Source organism: Lepisma saccharinum, chromosome 1 (assembly GCF_977018435.1).
Source record: "Lepisma saccharinum chromosome 1, izLepSacc3.1, whole genome shotgun sequence".
Taxonomy (NCBI): domain Eukaryota; kingdom Metazoa; phylum Arthropoda; class Insecta; order Zygentoma; family Lepismatidae; genus Lepisma; species Lepisma saccharinum.
The window spans coordinates 64,442,331-64,463,490 of NC_139229.1; the positions used below are offsets into that span (position 1 = coordinate 64,442,331).

Below are 21,160 nucleotides of genomic sequence, written 5' to 3' on the forward strand. Positions count from 1 at the left end.
ACATCTTATTTTTAATCCCAAAACTTCTATTTGAATTTCTGGCTTCTTGCTGCAATTCCCAGTTACTTCGAAAACATTAAACAATTTCTCCTCTTTAGAATTTGGACAAGAATTTATATCTAGATATAAAACATCTAAATTTTCATTAGTAAATTGTTTGTCTTCTTCGCTCTCACAAACATCAAGATTGTGTCGCGTTGTAGAAGGGAGAGCTTCATCTACAACGACCTCTGGTTTAAATTTGCTCGACTGGTAGAGGGGATTTCCCAAGAAGGTGCTTTAATAGTGGAAGGAATTTCCCATACAGGTGCTCTAGGGTTCAAAGCACAGTCTTCTGGACTTTCGTCAGTCTGTGTTCCACATTCTTTCTTACGAGACTGGTTCCAGTTTCTTTGATTCTGATTCTTATTGCAGAACGTCCTTCTATCGGCATCCTTCCTTTGGAACCTTAGATTTCCATTCAACCTTTGGTTGATCGGTGTGGGCCTCTTATCTTCTTCTCTTCCATTCCTCCGGGATAGCTCTAGATTCCTTATTCGAGGTTGAGGATTTCTTCTTTCATCAGTTCGTTGGTGATCGGCGTTCCATCCTTCCATTTGTTCAGACGCTTCGAACTTTCCCAGGAAATTCGTGAGTTGGTCTATGTTGGCGGGATCTCGAGTTAGTACCAGTTGTCGCACTCGTGAAGGTAACTGGCCAATGATTAAGTTCAGCACTTCTGATTGGTTGATGGTTTCCGTCAGATTGCAGTATGCTGCATATACGTCCCAGCAATATTCTTCCAATGATAACCCTGCACCTTTGCTATAATGTTTATTCCTCAGGGTATTCATTTCCCTTTGTTTTGCTTCAGGTGATGCGTATTGCTTCCTAAATGCAGAGCGGAAATGTTCAAAAGTTTTCCATCTCTTTTCGTTTGCCATAAACCAAGCCTTGGCTTTACCCACCATTAGCGAAGGAAGGACCTTTAGTCGATACATCATGGGCATTTTCATTAAATCCATATAAGTATTTATCTCCTCCAGGTACCTTTCAGCAGACACTGAATTGATTTCTCCATTAAACTTGGTGAGGGAATTGACGTCAGACATTCGGAGAATCCGATTGGATGAATGGTTTAAGTAGGAATTATCTTCAACCATTTTTTCCGTAGCATATTCTCTAGTTCGCCTCGTTCCGCCACTCCTTTTTCGTCTCTTTCTTTGGCATGGTTCAGAATATTCGGGGGATTCGGAACTGGAAGAATGAGAGGAGCAAGAGGTTCTTACACATATCTTCTTCGGCAGAGTTTCCATCTCTTCATTCCTATTCTCCCTGCCTAGCTGCAAGGTCTCCAATTTTGAGTTTATCGTTTTTATAATTTCCACTTGTTGTGTTTGGACCTCATTCGTTTTTCTTATTTCACCTTCCAAATTTACGGATATTTCATTCTGACTTTCCTTCAGCTCAGTCATTTCTTGGTTCAAACTTTCTTGTAGCTGTTTATAACGGTCATCATCTATCTGCCGATCTTCTCTCCTTCTTTCCACTAGTTCTTCATATTTTTCGTCTCTTTCTTTTCTGATTTCAGCTATCGCTTCGGATATTTCTTTTCCTAAATTAATTTTAAAATCTTCAAACATTTTCTTACTCATTTCTCGTTCCCTTTCTCTTTCCGCTTTCTGTTCAGCATCTCTTTCACCCAAGGTTTCAACCAAACGTGCGAACTTTTGGTCACTCATTTCCCTTTCTGCTTTCTGTTCAGCATCTCTTTCACCCAAGGTTTCAACCAAACGTGCGAACTTTTGGTCACTCAGTTGTCGTTCTCTTTCTCTTTCTGCTTTCTGTTCAACATCTCTTTCACCCAAGGTTTCAACCAAACGTGCAAACTTTTGGTCACTCATTTCTCTTTCTGATTTCTGTTCAGCATCTCTTTCACCCAAGGTTTCAACCAGACGTGCGAACTTTTGGTCATTTTCTTCCTTGTCTTTCTTGAAATCAGTCATAAAGGAGATCATCATTTCCTTCCAACTATCATCTGTTGGGGTTGGCGTAACTTGTTTTTCCACACACTGTCTACATTTAACGTCTACCTCCGCTGCTACGTCAGATCCTGGGGTTTTATGTGCGCAACTTTCATGAACGTATCTGTTGCAGCCGGAGCATGGCAATAAGGTTTCCTCCTTCTTTTCTTCATTCGTACAGCAAACGAGCCTCTCCTTTTGCTGTCTGGTCAAAGGTCTCTGGGAACCTATCATCTTTGCTTCTTTTGTTTCTGGAATAGGCTTCTTCTTCTGTTTCTGGAACAGGCTTCTTCTTCTGTTTCTGGAACAGGCTTCTTCTTCTTCTGCTGGGCCACGAAGATCCACAGGTGGTTGCTTCGATGGTCCTGGTCACGGTCGCCAAAAATCACTGACACGCACCTTCTGCCTTTAGGGCTTTATGTTAGTCTAGTTATAACCCTTTTATCGGACTTCTCAGGGGCTTCTAAGGGTTAGTAGGACCAAGCCCTTTGCGAGGTCTGTGGTGTAGGATTTATTTTTTAATTATCACCTATGCAAGGTTGAAATGAAAGATCCTTAAGATCTTTTTACTCGAAGATTTATTTAAACTGATGATGTTATACAAACACTTTTTCAAACAGACAATTCACCCGGTATAACTTGTAGGCCTAAACCTATTAGATATACCGAAGTTTATAACCCTGGTCTTTTGATGATGCAGGAGAACACCTTATTCAGAGTTGGGTTTGTGAATATCCGCCAAAATGGATTACAAGTACTCCAGCCAATCCGAAGATTGAAGCAAGATATTCCCCAACGTCCCCTGAACCATCAACCTTTCGGCAACCAGGAGAATGTCCCGCAGACTCACAAAAGTCTAGCTCTTTTATATCATATTGTTGTTTACAATTTACCATGGTTATTACATAGTTGTTTAACATTTCTATAGTTTCAACATTCTTTAAGTTAAACAATTCATTACTCATTGTAACATTAACAATAACACATTTTTTAAGAAAGATTCCAACATAGATTAATATAATACAGATTGAAAAGTTTTTTGCTTGAAAAATCATGTGTTGACAGGGGCGACACAATCTATATTATCCAATTTTAGTTTTTGATTTTTTTTTTCCCTGCGCTACTTCCGATCTCATCTCATTACCACGCTTATGTCAAATCTAGCATAATCTCTGCCAGGACGATTGGGCGATTCCGTAAGATTAGAAAGCTGAATCTTGGAACTGAAAAGTAAGATCTGTTCTCTTTTCCTTAAAAATAAAATGTTTTCCAGTATTCGCTGAATGATGCCGGTAGTTACAGGATGCTCGGTCCTCATGACCTTGTGGTTGGTGCAAATAAACCTCGTTCCCAGTGGAAGTTCATTGATGGTCGTCCACTCCACTGGCGGTTCGTCTGTCAATCGTAGAATTCCACCGGTGCAATATCCACAGATACGTAAATTCTAGCTTGGTGTGAAAGAAAAGAGGAGAGCAGATTTCGAAAGATACTTCTTGCTTGGATTACATTACTTTTCACTAGAACTAATCATTTTTGTGCTGGTGTGAAGAAGCCCTGGTGGCCTAAATAGGGATATTGGAATCGAAATCGGAAAAATGTTTGATATTCAAAACCAGTATCCTCTGATTAGACTCTGTGCTATGAACGTGAAGAAACTTTTGACTTAAAGTGCTATGAACTTGAGACATAACTAATATTAAAATCTCATCAAGTGATTTATAATTAAGATTTCTAATGTCACTGAACTAAGCAATATAAAAATGAACAAAATATGGTAGCAATGTCTACCCCAGTAACACAAACTTTTCCACTCCTAACGCAGAATACTAGGATTAATATTCAAATATCCAACTGATCAGAAGATTCAGCCCTATAACCAACACAGCTCTTATAGTTAAATAAAATAATTCTTCTAGAATTCTAAATTCTTCTGCAAAATGTTGTTTTATTAGTCAAATTAGATATATTATACAATGAAAGTTCATACACATGTAAACCAGAACGACATAATCAATAAATACATGCGTATCCGTTGCATACGCTGATCTTCTAGAAAAAAAAAGATACACAGACCGTAGACTGCACAGACTAACAAAACATCGTAGGCTACATGCAGTGTCTCATCTCTTGATGTGTGTCGTTGCTATATTCCAACACAAAACACTTTTTTAAACTTCATGGTTACACTTTTATACAATGTTACACATATAGAACTTAATATGTTAAATCAACAAGAATTATAAAGACTTAAAAGAAGAAGAAAATGTACATACTGCTCAATTGGTAGTTTCAGCCCATAATTGCGTTTAATAGTACAACAAAGTCTTCAACAGAAAAACAAGATACATATAAAAATATAAACTCAGATATTAAATTATTTGATAGGATTGGGCCCGTCTCAAACTTGAAGCAACTTGGACTTTGATATTCAAAACCAGTATCCTCTGACTAGACTCTGTGCTATGAACTTGAAGAACTTTGACTTAATGTGCTATGAACTTGAAGAAGCTTTGACTTAATGTGCTATGAACTTGAAGAAACTTTCACTTAATGTGCTATGAACTTGAAGAAACTTTCACTTAATGTGCTATGAACTTGAAGAAACTTTCACTTAATGTGCTACGAACTTGAAGAAACTTGTGTTAAACTCTGTTGAAGAATATAAATTTTAATTATTGATATACGTATATCTGTACAAATGGCGCACAGTTTAACCTTTCTACCTCTTAGTCAGTAACTGCTTTCAGTATTGCGGATAAATATTTAGAAAAACAACATTTTTATTAGTGCTATAAACGGTCACAATATGCATTGAAGGTTGTCATAAAATTGTTTTATCAAAATCGAATAAATATTGACATTAGAAGCCATTCAATAAATATAGGGTAAAGTTGTACAGTACCGACCGGCTTACAGTACTGACCATCGCCAGTTTTCACACCCAGCATTAAGTTAACACTAACAGCACTTTACAAACACACACGGAAGAATACTATAGCCGGGTGTCATATACTTCGGGAACTACGCTTTGTGTGCGGAGTTAAGGGAGCTATGAGAGAGTGAAGGTGTTCATTGTTATTGATTGTTGCCTAAAGTTACATAGAAGATCATGCTTCTCCTTTTTTTAGGTGAATTGATGATTTTAGTGCAACGTATGCTTTAGTCCAGGGGTTCACAAACGTTTTCATTTCACGGCGCCCTTATTGTTTCAAGACATATCCGCGGCGCCCAAGTCAGAATGTAGGCCTATCTAACACTGCAACGCTCAGTTAGTGATGTTAGGTTGCTTGCCTGAAGTTAAATAAACACATATTTCAAATTCAGAAAAAAAGTAAAAAGTACTAAAAATGCACATATTTGGAACAACAATATCATTTCACTGAAAATATTGGAACATTTCGCGGCGCCCATGTAAGCCAGCCACGGCGCCCCATCGCACACTTTGGGAACCACGACTTTAGTCTATTAGGTTATGATGTATAGCAACAATTGTGCGATATTTTCCGTACGGAATGGTAACATGTGGCGTTCGTGCAGTACCGACCACCCATTTGTTGTGCAGTACCGACCGAAATGAATGACGTACAAAATATGAGAGGCTAACGAAGTTTAGGTCCACTTTATTTCTTTTCGGTCATTTTTGACGCTCTGGAGGTACAGACACGCACGAGAGAGCAACACACCGAGTGTAAAGTTTGGGCACAAACCGATTGTGCAGATTAAGACAAGCGTTGTTTCGGAAGTCTGTTTAACATCTTGTAATTTCAGTGTTTTTACATGGCTACATACAAATTATCAACGTCTAAACGTTCTATATTTCTTCTTTGCTTGAATAAACGACTTGTTATAACTAACTTGTTTATCATTTAGCTCGTTCAGTTTGATGAAGAAGCGACTGATCGGTACTGAACGACAATTTTCTATCTTATGGAAACTAATGTTTTTATTTTAGTCCATAGTGTCTTATCAAGAACTTTATGAGATATATAACTTGTGCGTAATTAAGCATAAACTCTGCTGTAGATAACTGTTTTCACATTTGCGTTTTATTCACACTAGCTGCAATTATGGCAACAAAACTTACGGTGGTCGGTACTGCACGACCGCCCGCTACTATTTTTTATTCTTGCCACGAAGTGAATAGTAACGATGAGAATGAAAGCTAAGCCGATGAAATAGCCAATGTGATAAACATACGTCTATGCATTAACCAGAATTCGAACCTAGGATACGCTAACCACTCCGCCACGGATGCTGAGCGATAAGTAATCGGCGATACATCGAAATCGGTAAATGTCTTATCGTATCGTGTCAACAATCTCACCCCATCCTCATGGTTGATTGATGTTATTAGTTTTTCTACCATTTTAGGCTAATAACAACAAATAGCAAATAATGAAAATTAGATTAAATTGGTGAAGGAACATTCACACTGTTGAAGCACGTGACCGTCCTGAAACGGTGATTCAAAAATATTGTGAAGTTCCAGCTCGCTGAAAGATGCTCGGGTTGTTGCATTGACATGTTAAGTATTTATGCGGTGTCAGGACCAGAGGGGGAACAATGCAGCCGACGAAATTTATCGCGGTTCGCTTCGAATCTGATAATAATCGACGCATTTTATTCAAGCGGCTGCAGGTTTTGTCATTGAGCAGAACGAACATTAAATACCTCCGCTCTTCTTTCTCCCAACAGGTCGATGACATTAGCTGTCTTCGGGAAGACAAACAATGCCGAAACTTATTAGATGTGTACAGACGTGACGATGCATTAAGGAGGCTGCTTGTTTGCTATTCTTAGTACTCGCAGGTGGCTGCACACTACTGGCTTTTTCCATTCGAGGAATGCGCGCTTACAGTCTTGGCCTGCGTGGAGAGCCGAGTTACTTCCAAGGAATTGGATGTTAAGTATCTCATATCCTGACGAAGATTTGAAAATTTTATTTGTCAATCCTGTGTAAGCTTATGGGAAAACTTTGGTCACTATTATCTTGAGAGCCAGTCGACAGAAAGTTTTCAAATTTTATCTGAACACTGAAAAAGCATGTTTCTAGAGAACTACTTTTTGATATCTTTATTTACGGTTGCTTTGTTGGAGTGAACTGAACCTTACTTTCTTCAATCATCTATGTCGGAGTTTACGCGCTGCTTTATGTTTCATGAATTCTCAAGACTGATCTTGTGGAAAGCCCATTTAATACCTCATATTATTATTTATTGTCTCTACACTGTTAAAACGATTTCGTCAAAACTGACTAAAAATTAATCACTTTTGGCTAAACTGAATAGTCAGAAGTAGCAACTAGCATTTAGTCATTGCATTCTTTCACGAGCATTGTCTGTATCCTTCCGCTGTCATTACTACCGTACTGTTGCTCCATAAGAAAAGATTCCCCATTTATTTGAACGTTGGTTAAAAAGCTTAAAACAGTTTACTTTGCGTTCACGTTCCCGTTTCACAAATATATGTGCCATACTATAATCAAAAGACAAGGATTAATCCGATTTATTAAATTGGGGGAATGCAAAACCGGTTGGTTTTGCGAAGAAGGTTTCGAGACAGTAAATATCACGTGAATTTATTTTTTGACACATTTCTACTCACGATGGTCGGATCTCTATCTGGAACATACGAGTTCAATGCCCAATCGGGCTCCTGTACCCCTTTCTACACCTTCGATTTCAGGCACATTTCAAATATTTTCGTGAAAATATTTAGTTCGTCATAACAAACAGTGCTTGCAAATAGCGCGGAAGTTAATTTTTTAGATCTACGTGCTACGAAACTTACGTTTTTTATGAAATTAAAATTAATTGCGTAACGTCCAAAATGTTTTTCAGAACTTCTATGATGGCGAATGATGGATTCATGTCACAGGCGCAAGTCTGAAGATTTCGGATCATCGATTCATGTCACAGGCGCACGTCTGATTTTTTTTCTTTTTCTTCTTATGATTGACTTGTGCAATGGGAACATTTGCGATTGCGATATGTTATTTGTGTGATATATTGGCGGATTGGACATTTCAGACATTGGATTTCATTTATGCGACTTCAGAAATTGGAAATAATTATTTATTTTTGGCAACTGCAGGCCGTAAAGGGGAGGGTTGTTTTTCTAAATGACTTGTGGGATGGGATAATTTGCGACTTCCAATTTTTATGATGGGAAGGGAGTGGAGGGTGGTATTCTGTGGAAAAGGACAACAAGGACTTTCAACGTAGGAGTTACTTCATTTTTGGACTTACAAATTGAACTTCGACCCGCAATTCAATACCTGGCCTTGGTAAAAAGAGGTAAGTTACCTTCTTAGGTTTAATTTTAGCCTTAATTTTTGGCATCTTCATGTGTCAATGCGGAAAACAGTGAGAAATAGTGTTGGGGGCAGGTGACTCCGGCCAATTTCTAACATGCCTTTAAAAGGGACTCTGTAGATAAAGGCGGGGCCGCGGTAGAGGGCGGTAAGTCAATTACCCCAGGGGCGGAGCCCGAAATCGGTGGGAAATTTGGACTCAACAATTTCAAACGACAAGATCTCAACTTTAAACGGCTGTACAGTCGTAAATACTTCTTTCCGCGCTCCATTTTTTTTATATTCACAATTAGGATCACATAATCTTCATAATGAAAGAAAAAAAAAATGAAAATTCGAGGGTGTAGAATAAGGTACCCGACCCCCCAATCGGAAGTGAGTACCGACAAGTACAAATAGAGTACATATCTCTGACCCCTGAAACTTTACATACCTGTGTGTGTAAGTAACTAAATCTGCGATCACCTTGGGCACCATTACATTCTACATTCTAAAATCGGATCGAATGACGTCACACTGACATGCAGCCAATCATATTTATTATTTCGTCAAACACGGTTGCATACATTCCAGGGTGAAACAGGACTACGCATGGACATCCATATGGCAATAGTTACAGTAGTACTGTACATAATAGTATACTCGTAAACAGCTGTCCCATGTGAAAAAGGGAATAGAGGTTTAGGAACAATTGCAATCTGCACTATGTTAATTTGGATTGCAAAGTAGATATTGGAACATTAAATTCTTATAATTCAGTTTCGATTCCATTCATATTTCAGAAGCCGAATTCAGTGGCGGAGTGGTTAAGGGGGAGAGGGACACTTTCCTCTAGGTCTTTCTCGCTGCGGCAGCTGCCGATCACTGTTTGCCAACTTCGCTCTTTTGGAGCCAGATCTGGCTCTTTCGTGCACTCGTTTGGCTGTGGCACCCGCCCCTGCCTCACTATGATGCCACCACTGGCTCCGGCCCACAAAGACCAACTTTTGCCATGAGTGTACATTTTGCACATGACGTTATATTGGCTGCGTCACCCACATCACCCACCCCTCTTACCTCCCCCCAGCTACTTTTATATAGCGCTGTGGCTAAGGTGAAGATGACAATATTGTTATCCGGGAAACTTTATTTTCGATTTCATAAGAACATCAGTGGATTATTGAGGTGGGTTATGCCGCCAAATCTAGGTGGTGAAAATTAAGAAAAAATTGCCATCACTTTAAAGCTAACGGTAATAGCAGCGCCCCCACCCCTCTGACACCTAAAATTACCCTAGGAGGAACTTTATGCAGCCTTCGTTAATCAAGCTCCTTGAAAGTCATTTTTAGCTCTATTAATGGTGAAATGTAGCTCTTTTATGCACATCAGGTTTGGCAACACTGCCAGGATGGCCGTAGGAGATAGGGAGAACTGCATTTGGCTTATTGGACTACTATTTTATTCGTTCTCTCGGGAATATCAAACATCCAATGACGTAGAAAAGTACATGGACCGAAAAAGGACACGTTGAACTATATCATAGTAGTAGGAAAAGTCGAAACTTCCATTTGATCAGCCGTAACTTGAAGTTGAAGTTGATTTCCCATGAGGAATACATGGGATTCTGTAAATACTTATTAATCATATTTTTCAAACATCGTGTCTAGCTTACTAATCTACTTGAAAAACAGTTTTCACTTGCAACATGGAGAGAACTTCATACTCTCTTGCATACTAATCCCTTTTTTAAATACCAGTGCCCAATCCGACGATATTGAAATAAATGCACAACTGGTGCGTAATTGTCCCTCTTCGCCTTAATACAGCGTGCTACGAAGCCAGGGGTCCAGGGTTAGAATCCCGGCCTAGACAGGGTGTTCTTTGTGAGTGTCCATCAATTTCATCACTCATCCTCATCTTCGCGATTAGGTAAAAGTGGCAGAAAAGCAAAGTAAACTAAATCAAGCAAGCAAGCATATTTCAGGAAGTCGACCATACACGCTTATATTTCAACCTTTTTCAAGATGGCGTCTAGTTTTATACATGTACAGCTTTTCAGTGCTATTATAGTTCGTTTTGTTAATTACCACGTGCAGAAAATTTTTAAAAATAAGAATAATCACTAACGTTTAAAAGCGTTCATCAATTGTTTCCCCGAGTGCCGAGTTCACCCACTTCTCTGCGCGTTCTAGCAAAGCATTGGGAGAAATCATTTAAGTATTACTTGTTTTCAGTTTACGCGTGTAAAAGTGACATTGGTACCAATCGTGTTACATCTAAAATATGTCTACTTTCTCCAACACTTCAGTGTGCACTTAAGACGCAAGTATATACGAAAGCCAATGAGTCGTAACGGTGTTATGTCCTTTTTTTACGGAGGTCCCAGCGTTGCAACGTTGGAAACGCATAAAGGTCTTCAACATTGCACTTGTCACAAAAAAGAGAAAATAACATTTGCCCGATGACAAAAAAAAAGGTGCCTCTAAAGAAGAAAATGCAGAGCAGTGTTGCCAGCATGTCATTTTTCTCAGTTGGATGTCAAAAATTCACTATTGAGTGTGGGCTTATCAGACGAGCATATTTAGGCACAGATATCCGGTCATGGATTTTTTTTAAAAGTTCAAGTTTCAGTTTGAAGTCCACTTTATGCACAGACAGTCTAATCGGGACTAGACATACAGTTTAAAGTGGGATGCGAACCAATATGTGCTTCCACCGGGTATCGAACTTAGGACCTCTTGAATACAAGGCGATGACGTTCCACCGGTGAGGCACTGCTTAAACACCATATTGTCCCGAAAATAAGCAGGCTAAGAAGTCCGGGGAGAAAAAATAAAATACCCGCATATAAGCCGCACCCTCCAAGTTCTGGGGGGGGGGGGTGCGGAGACAATAATCAGAGAGATTGAAGGAAGTACAATTATCGGCAGCAATTTTACTTAACATAAAACACAAACATTTTATTGTTCATTAGAATGCCACCGTAGCCACTTCGTTTACAGACGCTAGCTGTATTGTTGCATTATTTAAACAGCCCGAAAATATTGTTTATTGTTTTTTGATATGCTTTATTTTACTTCGCTTTTGTGCCACTTTTGGCTAATTTGCGAGGCTGGGAATGAGTGATGATATGATGAAATTGATGAATGGACACTCACAAACGTCCATGCCCAGGCCGGGATTCGAACCGAGAACCCCTGGCGTCGTAGCGCGATGTGCTAACCACTCCGCCACGGGGCCGGCAGTCCGAAAATATGTTTACTTTGCACGATAGTTGTGCAAAATGAATACCTGTGCCCAAAACAATGAAGAAAACACGAAGACATAAGAAAAGGCCGAAGGCATGACAACAAATCTTGCAGAAACTTCAATATGTAGAGGAAACCGCTAACATTTCAGATGAGATAGGCCTCAATTTTTATCCACATTTCAAATGTGAAAACTTAAGGTGCCGCTTATTGATTGATTGAGATGGTGTTTTAAGTCCACATTATGCACAGTAAGGCTAATCGGGACTGGAGCTACAGTTTAAGGTGGGATCCGAACCACTATGTGCCTCACCGGGTATCGAACCTGGGACGAGGCGACGACGATACAACTGCGCCATCGAGGATGCCAAGGTGCTGCTTAAATTCGCGGCGTTGGCTTTTATGACATTTCATCATATGGTGCTTAAAAATGGTGGTTAACTTTTCACAGTTGAAATGAGGAAAAAAAGTGTGGCTTATTTTGGAGACAATATGTGATGCTAGGGAATCAGATCTGAATGAAATGAAAAACATGAATCCAGTGCATCAGAAGAGTATATAACTTGTCAATGTGTGTATATGTGTGTTTGTTTGTGTGCGTGAATGACTTTTCCACAACTAGAGAGTTCGCCATGTTTTTTACATGTTTTTAGCTCACATGTTTTTTATTAATTCTTTTCAGAATTGCCCGACGAAAGCGGAGGCGCGGCGCAGCGCGGCAAAGATCGCCCTCATGAACTCGGTCTTCAACGAACACCCGTCCAGAAAAATCTCGGATGACTTCATCGAGAAGGCCGTAGCGGAGGCGAGGGCATCCTTCAAGGTGAGAACCCCTATACAATAATTTTGAACACACCTCGTCCGGCCACGGAACGAGCGTGTGTCTTTGTCCACATGCATTATATCTTAGTCCTACAGAGTCCGGACCATAACTTACCCCTTACTGGGTTCCTGAGGAACGAAGCAGATAATATGAATCTCCCAACCCTGGTCTTTTTTCTTTCTTTTTTTGAATTTCTGAAGGAGAAAAATGTAATTCAGGGTTGATATGTCCTCTCTTCGCGCGGAGACAGGCGACATTTTTCAGCGCGCAGTGGCTTTTAAATCACGTGACATCAAAGTCACTCTATTCTTTGTCTTCTGTCAGCTTATTCCAGCTCATAAAGAAGGACACTAATTTTCTACTGCTTTTTTAAATGGACGGCGAACATCAAAAACGAAAGAAGTCAATTCTGAGCAAAATAATTTCAAATGTGTTTTAACAGTTCTCATTAATCCTGTCTTCTGCAGCTATCCTGGAATAGTCCCGCTTCTAATGATGTAGAATCAAGTTAGAAAGAACTTTTGGGTCTTTCGATGTATCCAATATTTGCATATTTATTATGGTGGATGTGGGTTGCTAGTTTAAAGCACTTCAGCAAGGAATTTCCTAAACGAGTGATTTGTCTTTTTCTTTCGTGCATCTGCACATCACTCCTAGTCCTCTTGCAAAGTAAAATATTTATACCCTGTCCCAACTATCTCTGGAACAAGGCAGCGCATAGCGTCAAACAAGGGGAGGAAGTCGAATGGGCAGAGCGAAGCAGCATACGCTGCTGCGAAGGCTGGTAACTGCAGTCGCTTTCCCCTTCCACGCAATCCCGTTCCCTCTCACGTGTTCATTGGTGGAGCCGTCTCGCGTCACCACTTGCGCAGAGACTTGTTTTCGTTCGCCTGCTCCAGAGATAGTTGGGGCAGAGTATAGAGCTTCTTTTTTTCATGAGCCCTATGTTCTCCTTTAACATATTCGAACAAAAGTGGATTCTTCTATGGCACGGAACATACAAAAGAATTGTTCGTATAATGCAATTTTTGGTGCTTATTTGATGAACAATTACGATTCCAGTGAATACACATGAATGTGTTCTGAAAATACAAGCGTAGGTCGAGAGGCGGTTTAAAGGTGGGGGAGAGGATGCACTATCACTATGACGTAAATGAACGAAGCATTTTCCGGTCTAATTGAGGCTCGTCCATGTGTACAGTCTCAACCGTGCACTCTACATTGAAAACTAAAACAACATAGATTGAATACCACTATTCTCAACTACTTTTACCTTCACTATTAAGGTCTTATGATTCAGGACTTTTGAATCATCCTGTACACACATCCACATACGTAGGGTGACCATACGTCTGTCTCGTTTCGGAGGCGTGACCCGGTCATCCCGTCGATATTATTTAAAAGCACAATTTGTCCTGTTTTATAAAAGTCTTGGAGTTATCTTGAAAACCAAGTCCAAAAACAACGTTGATGGAATTTGGCAGAGGCGTATATTCGGGGCTATCTAGGCTATCTGCGAAGCTCTGACTCGGTGAATAAAATACAGAAAAAAAATATCTATCAGAAAATGTGCATAAAATTGTTCATATCAATAAGATGAACCTGATTTCTCAGAGGAGTTGGAAACACGGCCCGTTTTCTTTGTATTCGTGAGACGACTGGCCCAGCGCCGGTGGGCAACTCCACGGGGGTGACGGGCAAGCTTGACAGGGCTACCACAAAGATCACCCGACGAATGTTGCAAACCAATTTTTCCCAGCATGTAATTTCCCCAGGATCGGGGAATTGCGGAGCCAAACTCTTACAGGAGAGAGAACAGGGTTGCACATGGCGGGGGGGGGGGGGGACCCCCTGAACTTCCTCAACAGTCTGGGTCAATGTTGCAAACCAATTTTTCCCAAGGAACGGGGAATTTTGAAGGCAAATTATCGCAGGCAAGGGGAAAGTGTGTCATATGGCAGGTACAAGAACATCATTGATCGCTTGCAGAGGAGTTGAAAAAGAGTTCGTTGACCTTCAAACAACTAGAGATACAGTGGGGAGTAGAAAATTGTTGGCTGAGTGGGAATGGTTTATGAGTGCATCTAAAAATTACCGAAACGACAAGGACCAGTTCTAGTCTAGATCGCGTCGAGTGGTCTTGGTGCGTGGAATTTATTTAGAGGCAGCGTGTGAAAACAGTAGTGAGTGGATTGTATTTTTGTGAATGATATGTGCTGTGTTGTGTATTGAACTGAAATGAAGGACATACGTAATTAACAAGCTGTCTATTCGGCTTACGAATGACGATAAGCTCCAAATCGTTGTGGATTTTTCTTGTATGTCCACTTTATGAACAAATTAGCTAATGGGGATCGGACCTACAGTTAAAATGGTATCTAAACCACCATGTATCGAAATCGGGACCCCTTAGTTTCAAGGCAACGACGTTACCACTATGCCAACAAGGAGTACCCGAACTTAAAATCGTGAAAATAATTAGTAACCTTGTTCTCACACCTTCTTTTCATTTCGAATAGAAAATCAGAGCGCGACCGAAAAGACGTTTTAATCACCTCGAAACTAAAATGCAAATGCTAAAAACAAAAGAACAGACGCAAGTGAGAGTCAGCCACAAATTCTCCCTTTTTTATGCTTCACAGTCTTATCGCAACTAACATCCACTGTTGAGAGCGAAAATGCTGGCGGCGTCGGTCTTAACTTCCATTGTCGACACAATGCAGCCAGCTGATTGATTCTTTCGCCTAAATAACAGTTGCTTTACTGACTATTCATAACAGAGTATATGTATTTTATTATATCAGTGAATATGTTTTCGATATAGGCCTACATATATTTTAAGGACTTTTTAAAGGAAATAATAGTTGTTACAAAAATATAGACCCAGGACGGTCCCAGTGGTGAAAAAAAGTACCGGGGCGGCGCCCTGGCCCGCCCTGGCAGCACTACACCCCTGATCAGAACGGAGCACACCGAGATTATAATAATTAATATTATTTGAAAACGGAAGATAATATTTCATTTTTGTTTATGATGTATCATTTATGTGATCCATACTTTAATAAAAATTATTAGATTATTAATTATAAAATAATTGTTATTTTATAATTAATATTATAAAGTAATATGCTAATAATTGTTATTATTAATGTATTATTATTTAATATTAATACTTTAATAATAACAATTATTTTATAATTAGGCCTAATCGATTTTTCAGGAAAAAAGGGGGATAAACCTGATATCCTTTTGATGTCCCGTTTTGGAGTCAAATATTATAGTCACCCTACACACACGTCGTATAATAATAACTGAAACTAGACATACGTACACACACACACCGTTTATGAAAATTATGTCCCCATTCAAACTCTTCCCGAATTTTTCCATGACACTCCACCTACGTCTAGTAATAATCAATTATATTATTGTTACTCAGCGACATTATGCATTGATGTACTTTAAATTTTATGAACTTGTTGTTAGGAATCCAGCCATAGCCATAACTCCGTATTCTTTTGTTGAGTTTACTTCTCACGGTACTTTTAATTCCACATAAAGAGCCGGATTGAGACTGCAACGTCGACTTGCATACTCGACAGATGTGTATGTAACTTCAAGATAAACCATGCTTACAAAGATACATGAAGAAGCTTTAATTTGTTTCCTCTGTCATTGTCACAATCAACAGCATGTGGTGCGTTTTTCTCTCTTCCTCTTTATTGCTGTTTTCTGCTTGACTAGTTTACGTCCTCGCTCTTTGGAAAGGGGAAAAGGCAAGCTGCGAATACAAACCTTCGACTGTTGCAACCAAATATATTAATGACGTAAACATACGTGTTGCTGGCTTTTGAAGGGGCAGGTCCGTAGCTATGTAAGGTGCCAGGGGTGATGAACTCCTCTTGTAACCTCTCCTCCCTTTCCCTTCCGTATTCATTTTCATTGTTACGGGATCAAACGAACAGTGAAATTTGCTCTAGGAGTCAAGTACCCCCAGAAATGTATTTTATTTCAAAACATTTAAAATTTTAATTTCACGATTATTATAAAATTCTTATAAATGTGTTATGGGCCACACACATATCATTGTGTACTTATTTACTGAATTTATGAATCTATGTGTATTTGTATTGATGGAGTAATGTAATTGGTAGCTACTACTACTAATAATAATTTAATGAAAATTCTCAAGTAAATAAATACATGCTTGAATGCTTGTGCACAGGCAGCGAAGGGTTCATAGTCTCGGAACGAAGACGTAGTTAAGGATCGGCTAGATCTTTGGCCGACTCCAGGGTAAGTGATTTCGAATTTTCCCCTTTTTTCGAAAAACCGCTATGATATTCCAAAATCTAAAAAATTACATCTGCTTAGAATTCCTTCTAGAGCATTCACGTGAATCTTCATGTGGTTTGCCTTCGCTGTTGTCTAGATATTCTCAATAGTTTTGTTGGCTTCATAAGCTCATAGTTTTGTTGGCTTCATAAGCTCATTAAACTATTGATAATATCTAGACACAAACACCACACGAAAATTCACGTGAATGCTCTAGAAGGAATCCTAAGCACATGAAATTTTTCAGAATTTGGAATATTATGACTGTTTTTCGAAAAGAGAGGAAAGTTCGAAATCAGTTACCCTGGAGTCGGCCAAAAATCAAGCCGAGCCTTAAGAATATTTGTTGCCTTAATGGCCTCTATACGCCGTGATAGGTTGTGTGGAGACACGTTCTCTGTATTTTGCTGTATATTTCGAGACGAGACCGAGAGAAGAACGAGACTGAGACTGTCGAATCTCGTCTCTGTATCGTCCCTAGCACCCCCTCCCCGCCTTCGACGCCGATTGACGCAACACCACTTTGTAATCAGTTTATTTTTCGCACAGCCAGTTTCAGGTACACAACAGAAGTTGCGCATAAAGAACACAGACCCCCCGCTGGAGAATTGAGAAAGCACAATGGGCAGCAAAAACACATAAGCAAAGTGAACAAATGATCTCTTAGCATTCACATGACAAAGATATGCGAAAACTCAAATGCGCTTCGGCTCCCGTCGCTCCGTCATAACTTTGCAACGTGCTGTGCATTTGGTTGGTCGACCAGATATTGGCTCAAGGTTGCCAACTGGAAGAATGAGTTTATGCCTGATGTACACGCTTTCTGGTGGTTTCCAGTTCTCGAAGTGGGGACATGCTACCAGCTACCAGGATTGACACAATCACTCACCTATCTCATTGTTGCAGTGTTAAGCATAGCCCCAGAGGCACGTAAGGATCGAACAAACATTCCCTCACTTAACAGTAGTTTCTAATTTGAGGGCTACGATGTCAGGGGTCCCAGGTTAGAATCGCGGCCAGGGCATGCGTGTTCTTTGTAAGTCTCTCTTCGTCACTTCCAACATGTCATTGTCGCGAATAGCCAAAAGTGTCAGAAAAGCGACGCTTAATAACAAAAATCCAATCCAATCGGAGGATTACGAAACCTTCTGTTGGAACATTGTACTTTCTCAAGGGCACTTCGCGAAGGGGGAAGTATATATAATTCCTCTAAACACACTATTAGACACATTCTCGGGGGGGGGGGGGACAGGTATTCAATATTTGTATGTTTTTTCACAAGCAAAGAAAGACACATACATTGCAAATGATAATACCACAATGTACTAAAATTTTAACAAAATACTTCTAGATAATCCCATCATCTAACACGACTTTAGCTGGATTTCAGACTAAAATGTCCACATTCTAGCCTAATACACACAATAACAAAAGAACAACTAAGCCCTCCTCAGAAGGCCGAAAGTTTTCCCTATCTTTCTCTCTATCTATCTATCTATCTTAAAATACACGTGTCAGCACAATAATGATTATTAGTGCAATCAGCCGCAATGATAGGCCTAATAGGCAAATTGTATGTACATCGCTGTTTCGTTCTTTTCTGTCTCTGTGTTTTACGTGTTTTTAGGGAATGGAATTGTTCTGAAGTAGAAATTACTCTCTACATGTTCATGCTTTTGGTATCAATTCTTGAACCCAACGTTGCGGAAAACAAAACAAATGAAGATGAACTCGTTGATGGACAATTTGCCTAGTGTTCACCGTTAACTGTACTATAGGTTATGAAAAAAGATAATAGAAAATAATGTTTATCTAAAATGGCAATAATGAAGGCAATAGAAAAGCACAAACATCGCTGTTTCGTTCTTTTCTGTCTCTGTGATTTACGTGTTTTTAGGGAATGGAATTGTTCTGAAGTAGAAATTACTCTCTACATGTTCATGCTTTTGGTATCAATTCTTGAACCCAACGTTGCGGAAAACAAAACAAAACTTCACTGGCAAATTACAGATCAAGCTGAAAAAACTGACTTTGTGCCATAATTCCGAAGATGCATAACTCATAAAAGCTTGCTGTGCTTCTCGTAGCCATTCATTGAATGTGATATTTTATTTGGTTTATTTTACATCGCTTTTCTTCCATTTTTGGCTAATCGCGAAGATGGAGATGAATGATGACATGGTGAAATTGATGAATGGACACTCACAAACACCCATGCCCAGCCGGGATTCGAACCCGGGACCCCTGGCGTCGTACCGCGATGTGATACCCACTCTGCCACGGAGAGGGGTCATTCATTCAATGTATTTCACAAGTTCTTATGCTGTTCTTGAGGAACAATCTCTGCCGCAGCACATGTTCGATTACTTCATGCTGAAATTTGGACCAAGCACATATGAACTTTCCGCTCAGGTTGGAACCACTGTTGGCGAAGCAGTGCTTGCCGGATCTACATTTGCATGTGAAATGACTCCCTGCCCCAGGTGATGGCGGGTTTTGTTTTTTCGCTTTGCGATTAGGAAATAAGTGTACGGTGTGCTCTACGGCATGGCTTCGGTATTCTGCCTGGCAGATCGCTTGACCTCACTCGTATGGCCCTGTCAATGATCCGTTGGGTTTCTTTTTAATGTATTTTCCGAAGAGAAAGTACCACCATTGCGTTCTCTGGTGGAACCTGACCTCTAGGACTGTATGATATATACTGATCTCGAGAGGTGAATAACAGGAATGTGTACTCCGTTCGAAATGTTATTAAAATACAGTAAAACCTCGTTAATCCGGACTAATGGGGGATAAGTTGACCGATTTAATGAAAGTCCGGATTAACTTAAATAACCTAAAAGAACAGTAGAAAGTGCATTAAAACTCCGTTTATAGCAACAAAACACGTTTATAATGGCGTATTTAAACCCTTAAAGGAGCAAGATATGTTCCAATTGCCAAAAAAATATGACAAGTTCCTTTGTGGAAAATTTTGACAACATAGCGCAATGTATCCTTTAGGATTCAAAACAGAACATATATTTGTCTTTATTTATTCACAAAATGAAAATTTGGAAATTATTTTATTATTATATGTTATTGTAATAAAAATATAGCCGCGGTAGCTCAGTCAGTACGGCGTCTAACTACCATGCAAGAGGCCCGAGTTCGAACCCCTGCAAGGGAGAACCGGATTTTCCCCACCTGTTCAAGTGGCTCCGGTGCCCACCCAGTATGTTCGTCATTTGGGGTAGTTTCTACATCTACCCTCATTGCCCTATTTTGTCCTTTGGGCAATTTTTGTATCTACCCTTCGTGCCCCCTCCCCCTCCCCATGATCTAGATATCCTATCGGATATGAGCCAGTGAACAAGTGGCCTCACACCAAAGCTGGTTGTGGTTCATATTCTAGTAGGTTGTGATGGAACATCTTCAAGAAATGGGTGGACACTTTTCTTCCTGTGTTCAATTTACGTCGAAATATCTTTAGCGGATCATGGCAACCGACTTCCAAAAATGAAACATGGGGACAACTAATATCGGAAGGATCACAGTGATTTGCAGTATCTTCACCTTCACTTGAAGAACTTCCCAAGTCAGAACTTCTATGTCAGGTGGAATCATACTCATAAATTTTCCTGGCTTCTAAGAGTCTCATAAAACATGCAAAGTTGAATTTTCTAACAAATTATAATGAATAATTCGGATTTGAAAAGTATTTTTGTACGCCTGTATGGTAATATAAAATCTGCCATTTCTGTAAGCATGTCCATTGAGGGGTCAACTCACTATCTTCCCATCAAAGTTTCTGGATTCGAATTCCAGTCAGACACATGTGATCCTTTGAGTGTGTCCTTTTATAAATGTCATCTATCATGAATCACATTCAGCACCATCATTAGCCAATATTGTTTCATTTTCCTTACCTTTTCCAACAAATAAAAGAAGAGTGAATTATGAAATAATAACATCAATTTCTAATGTTTGAATTTGAATTTAAAATTTTGGGTGCGTCAGCACTTAGGCTATTTTGCACCCGTCACATTATATGGGGTCCAGCCCCTTACCGTAACAAATAACAACTCTAACGTTGCATAAATAAAATCTTAAACTATTCTGACTTCCGTTAAAAGCTGAGGTTGAAAACGGCCACTCAGCACACTTAAGGACAAAAGACAGGACAACACACAGAATTATACTGGCCACTGGGCCAGTCGCCAAAGCCTCGTTTGTCTGCAAAATGCAGTCCAGGGTTATCTACGAGGAAGTGAGGTCCAATTTATAATGTTTTTACTAATACAGAAAAGCTTATAAATCTTATAACCTAATTGAAATTATGTATAGAATATAGTCCCGGACCAAAACATAGAGTTTTGAAGTAACTATTGTTGAAAGATAGTGAAAACATAATATTATATATGAACAATATCGCATATATGCATTACAATCTGGTCCCAAAATCAAATTATGTTAAAAT

General features: G+C 39.6%; 1 protein-coding gene across 2 annotated transcripts in view; it reads left to right on the forward strand.

The window, feature by feature from the left end:
* Positions 1-21,160, forward strand: part of lft (Limb expression 1 family member lowfat) — a 180,206-nt gene that overhangs the window by 137,825 nt on the left and 21,221 nt on the right. For both annotated transcript variants that reach the window (XM_083132032.1, XM_083132033.1), the window contains exon 3: positions 12,226-12,366. In XM_083132032.1, the coding sequence (XP_082988158.1) occupies positions 12,226-12,366 (141 nt within the window). The remainder of the gene's footprint in view (positions 1-12,225; positions 12,367-21,160) is intronic.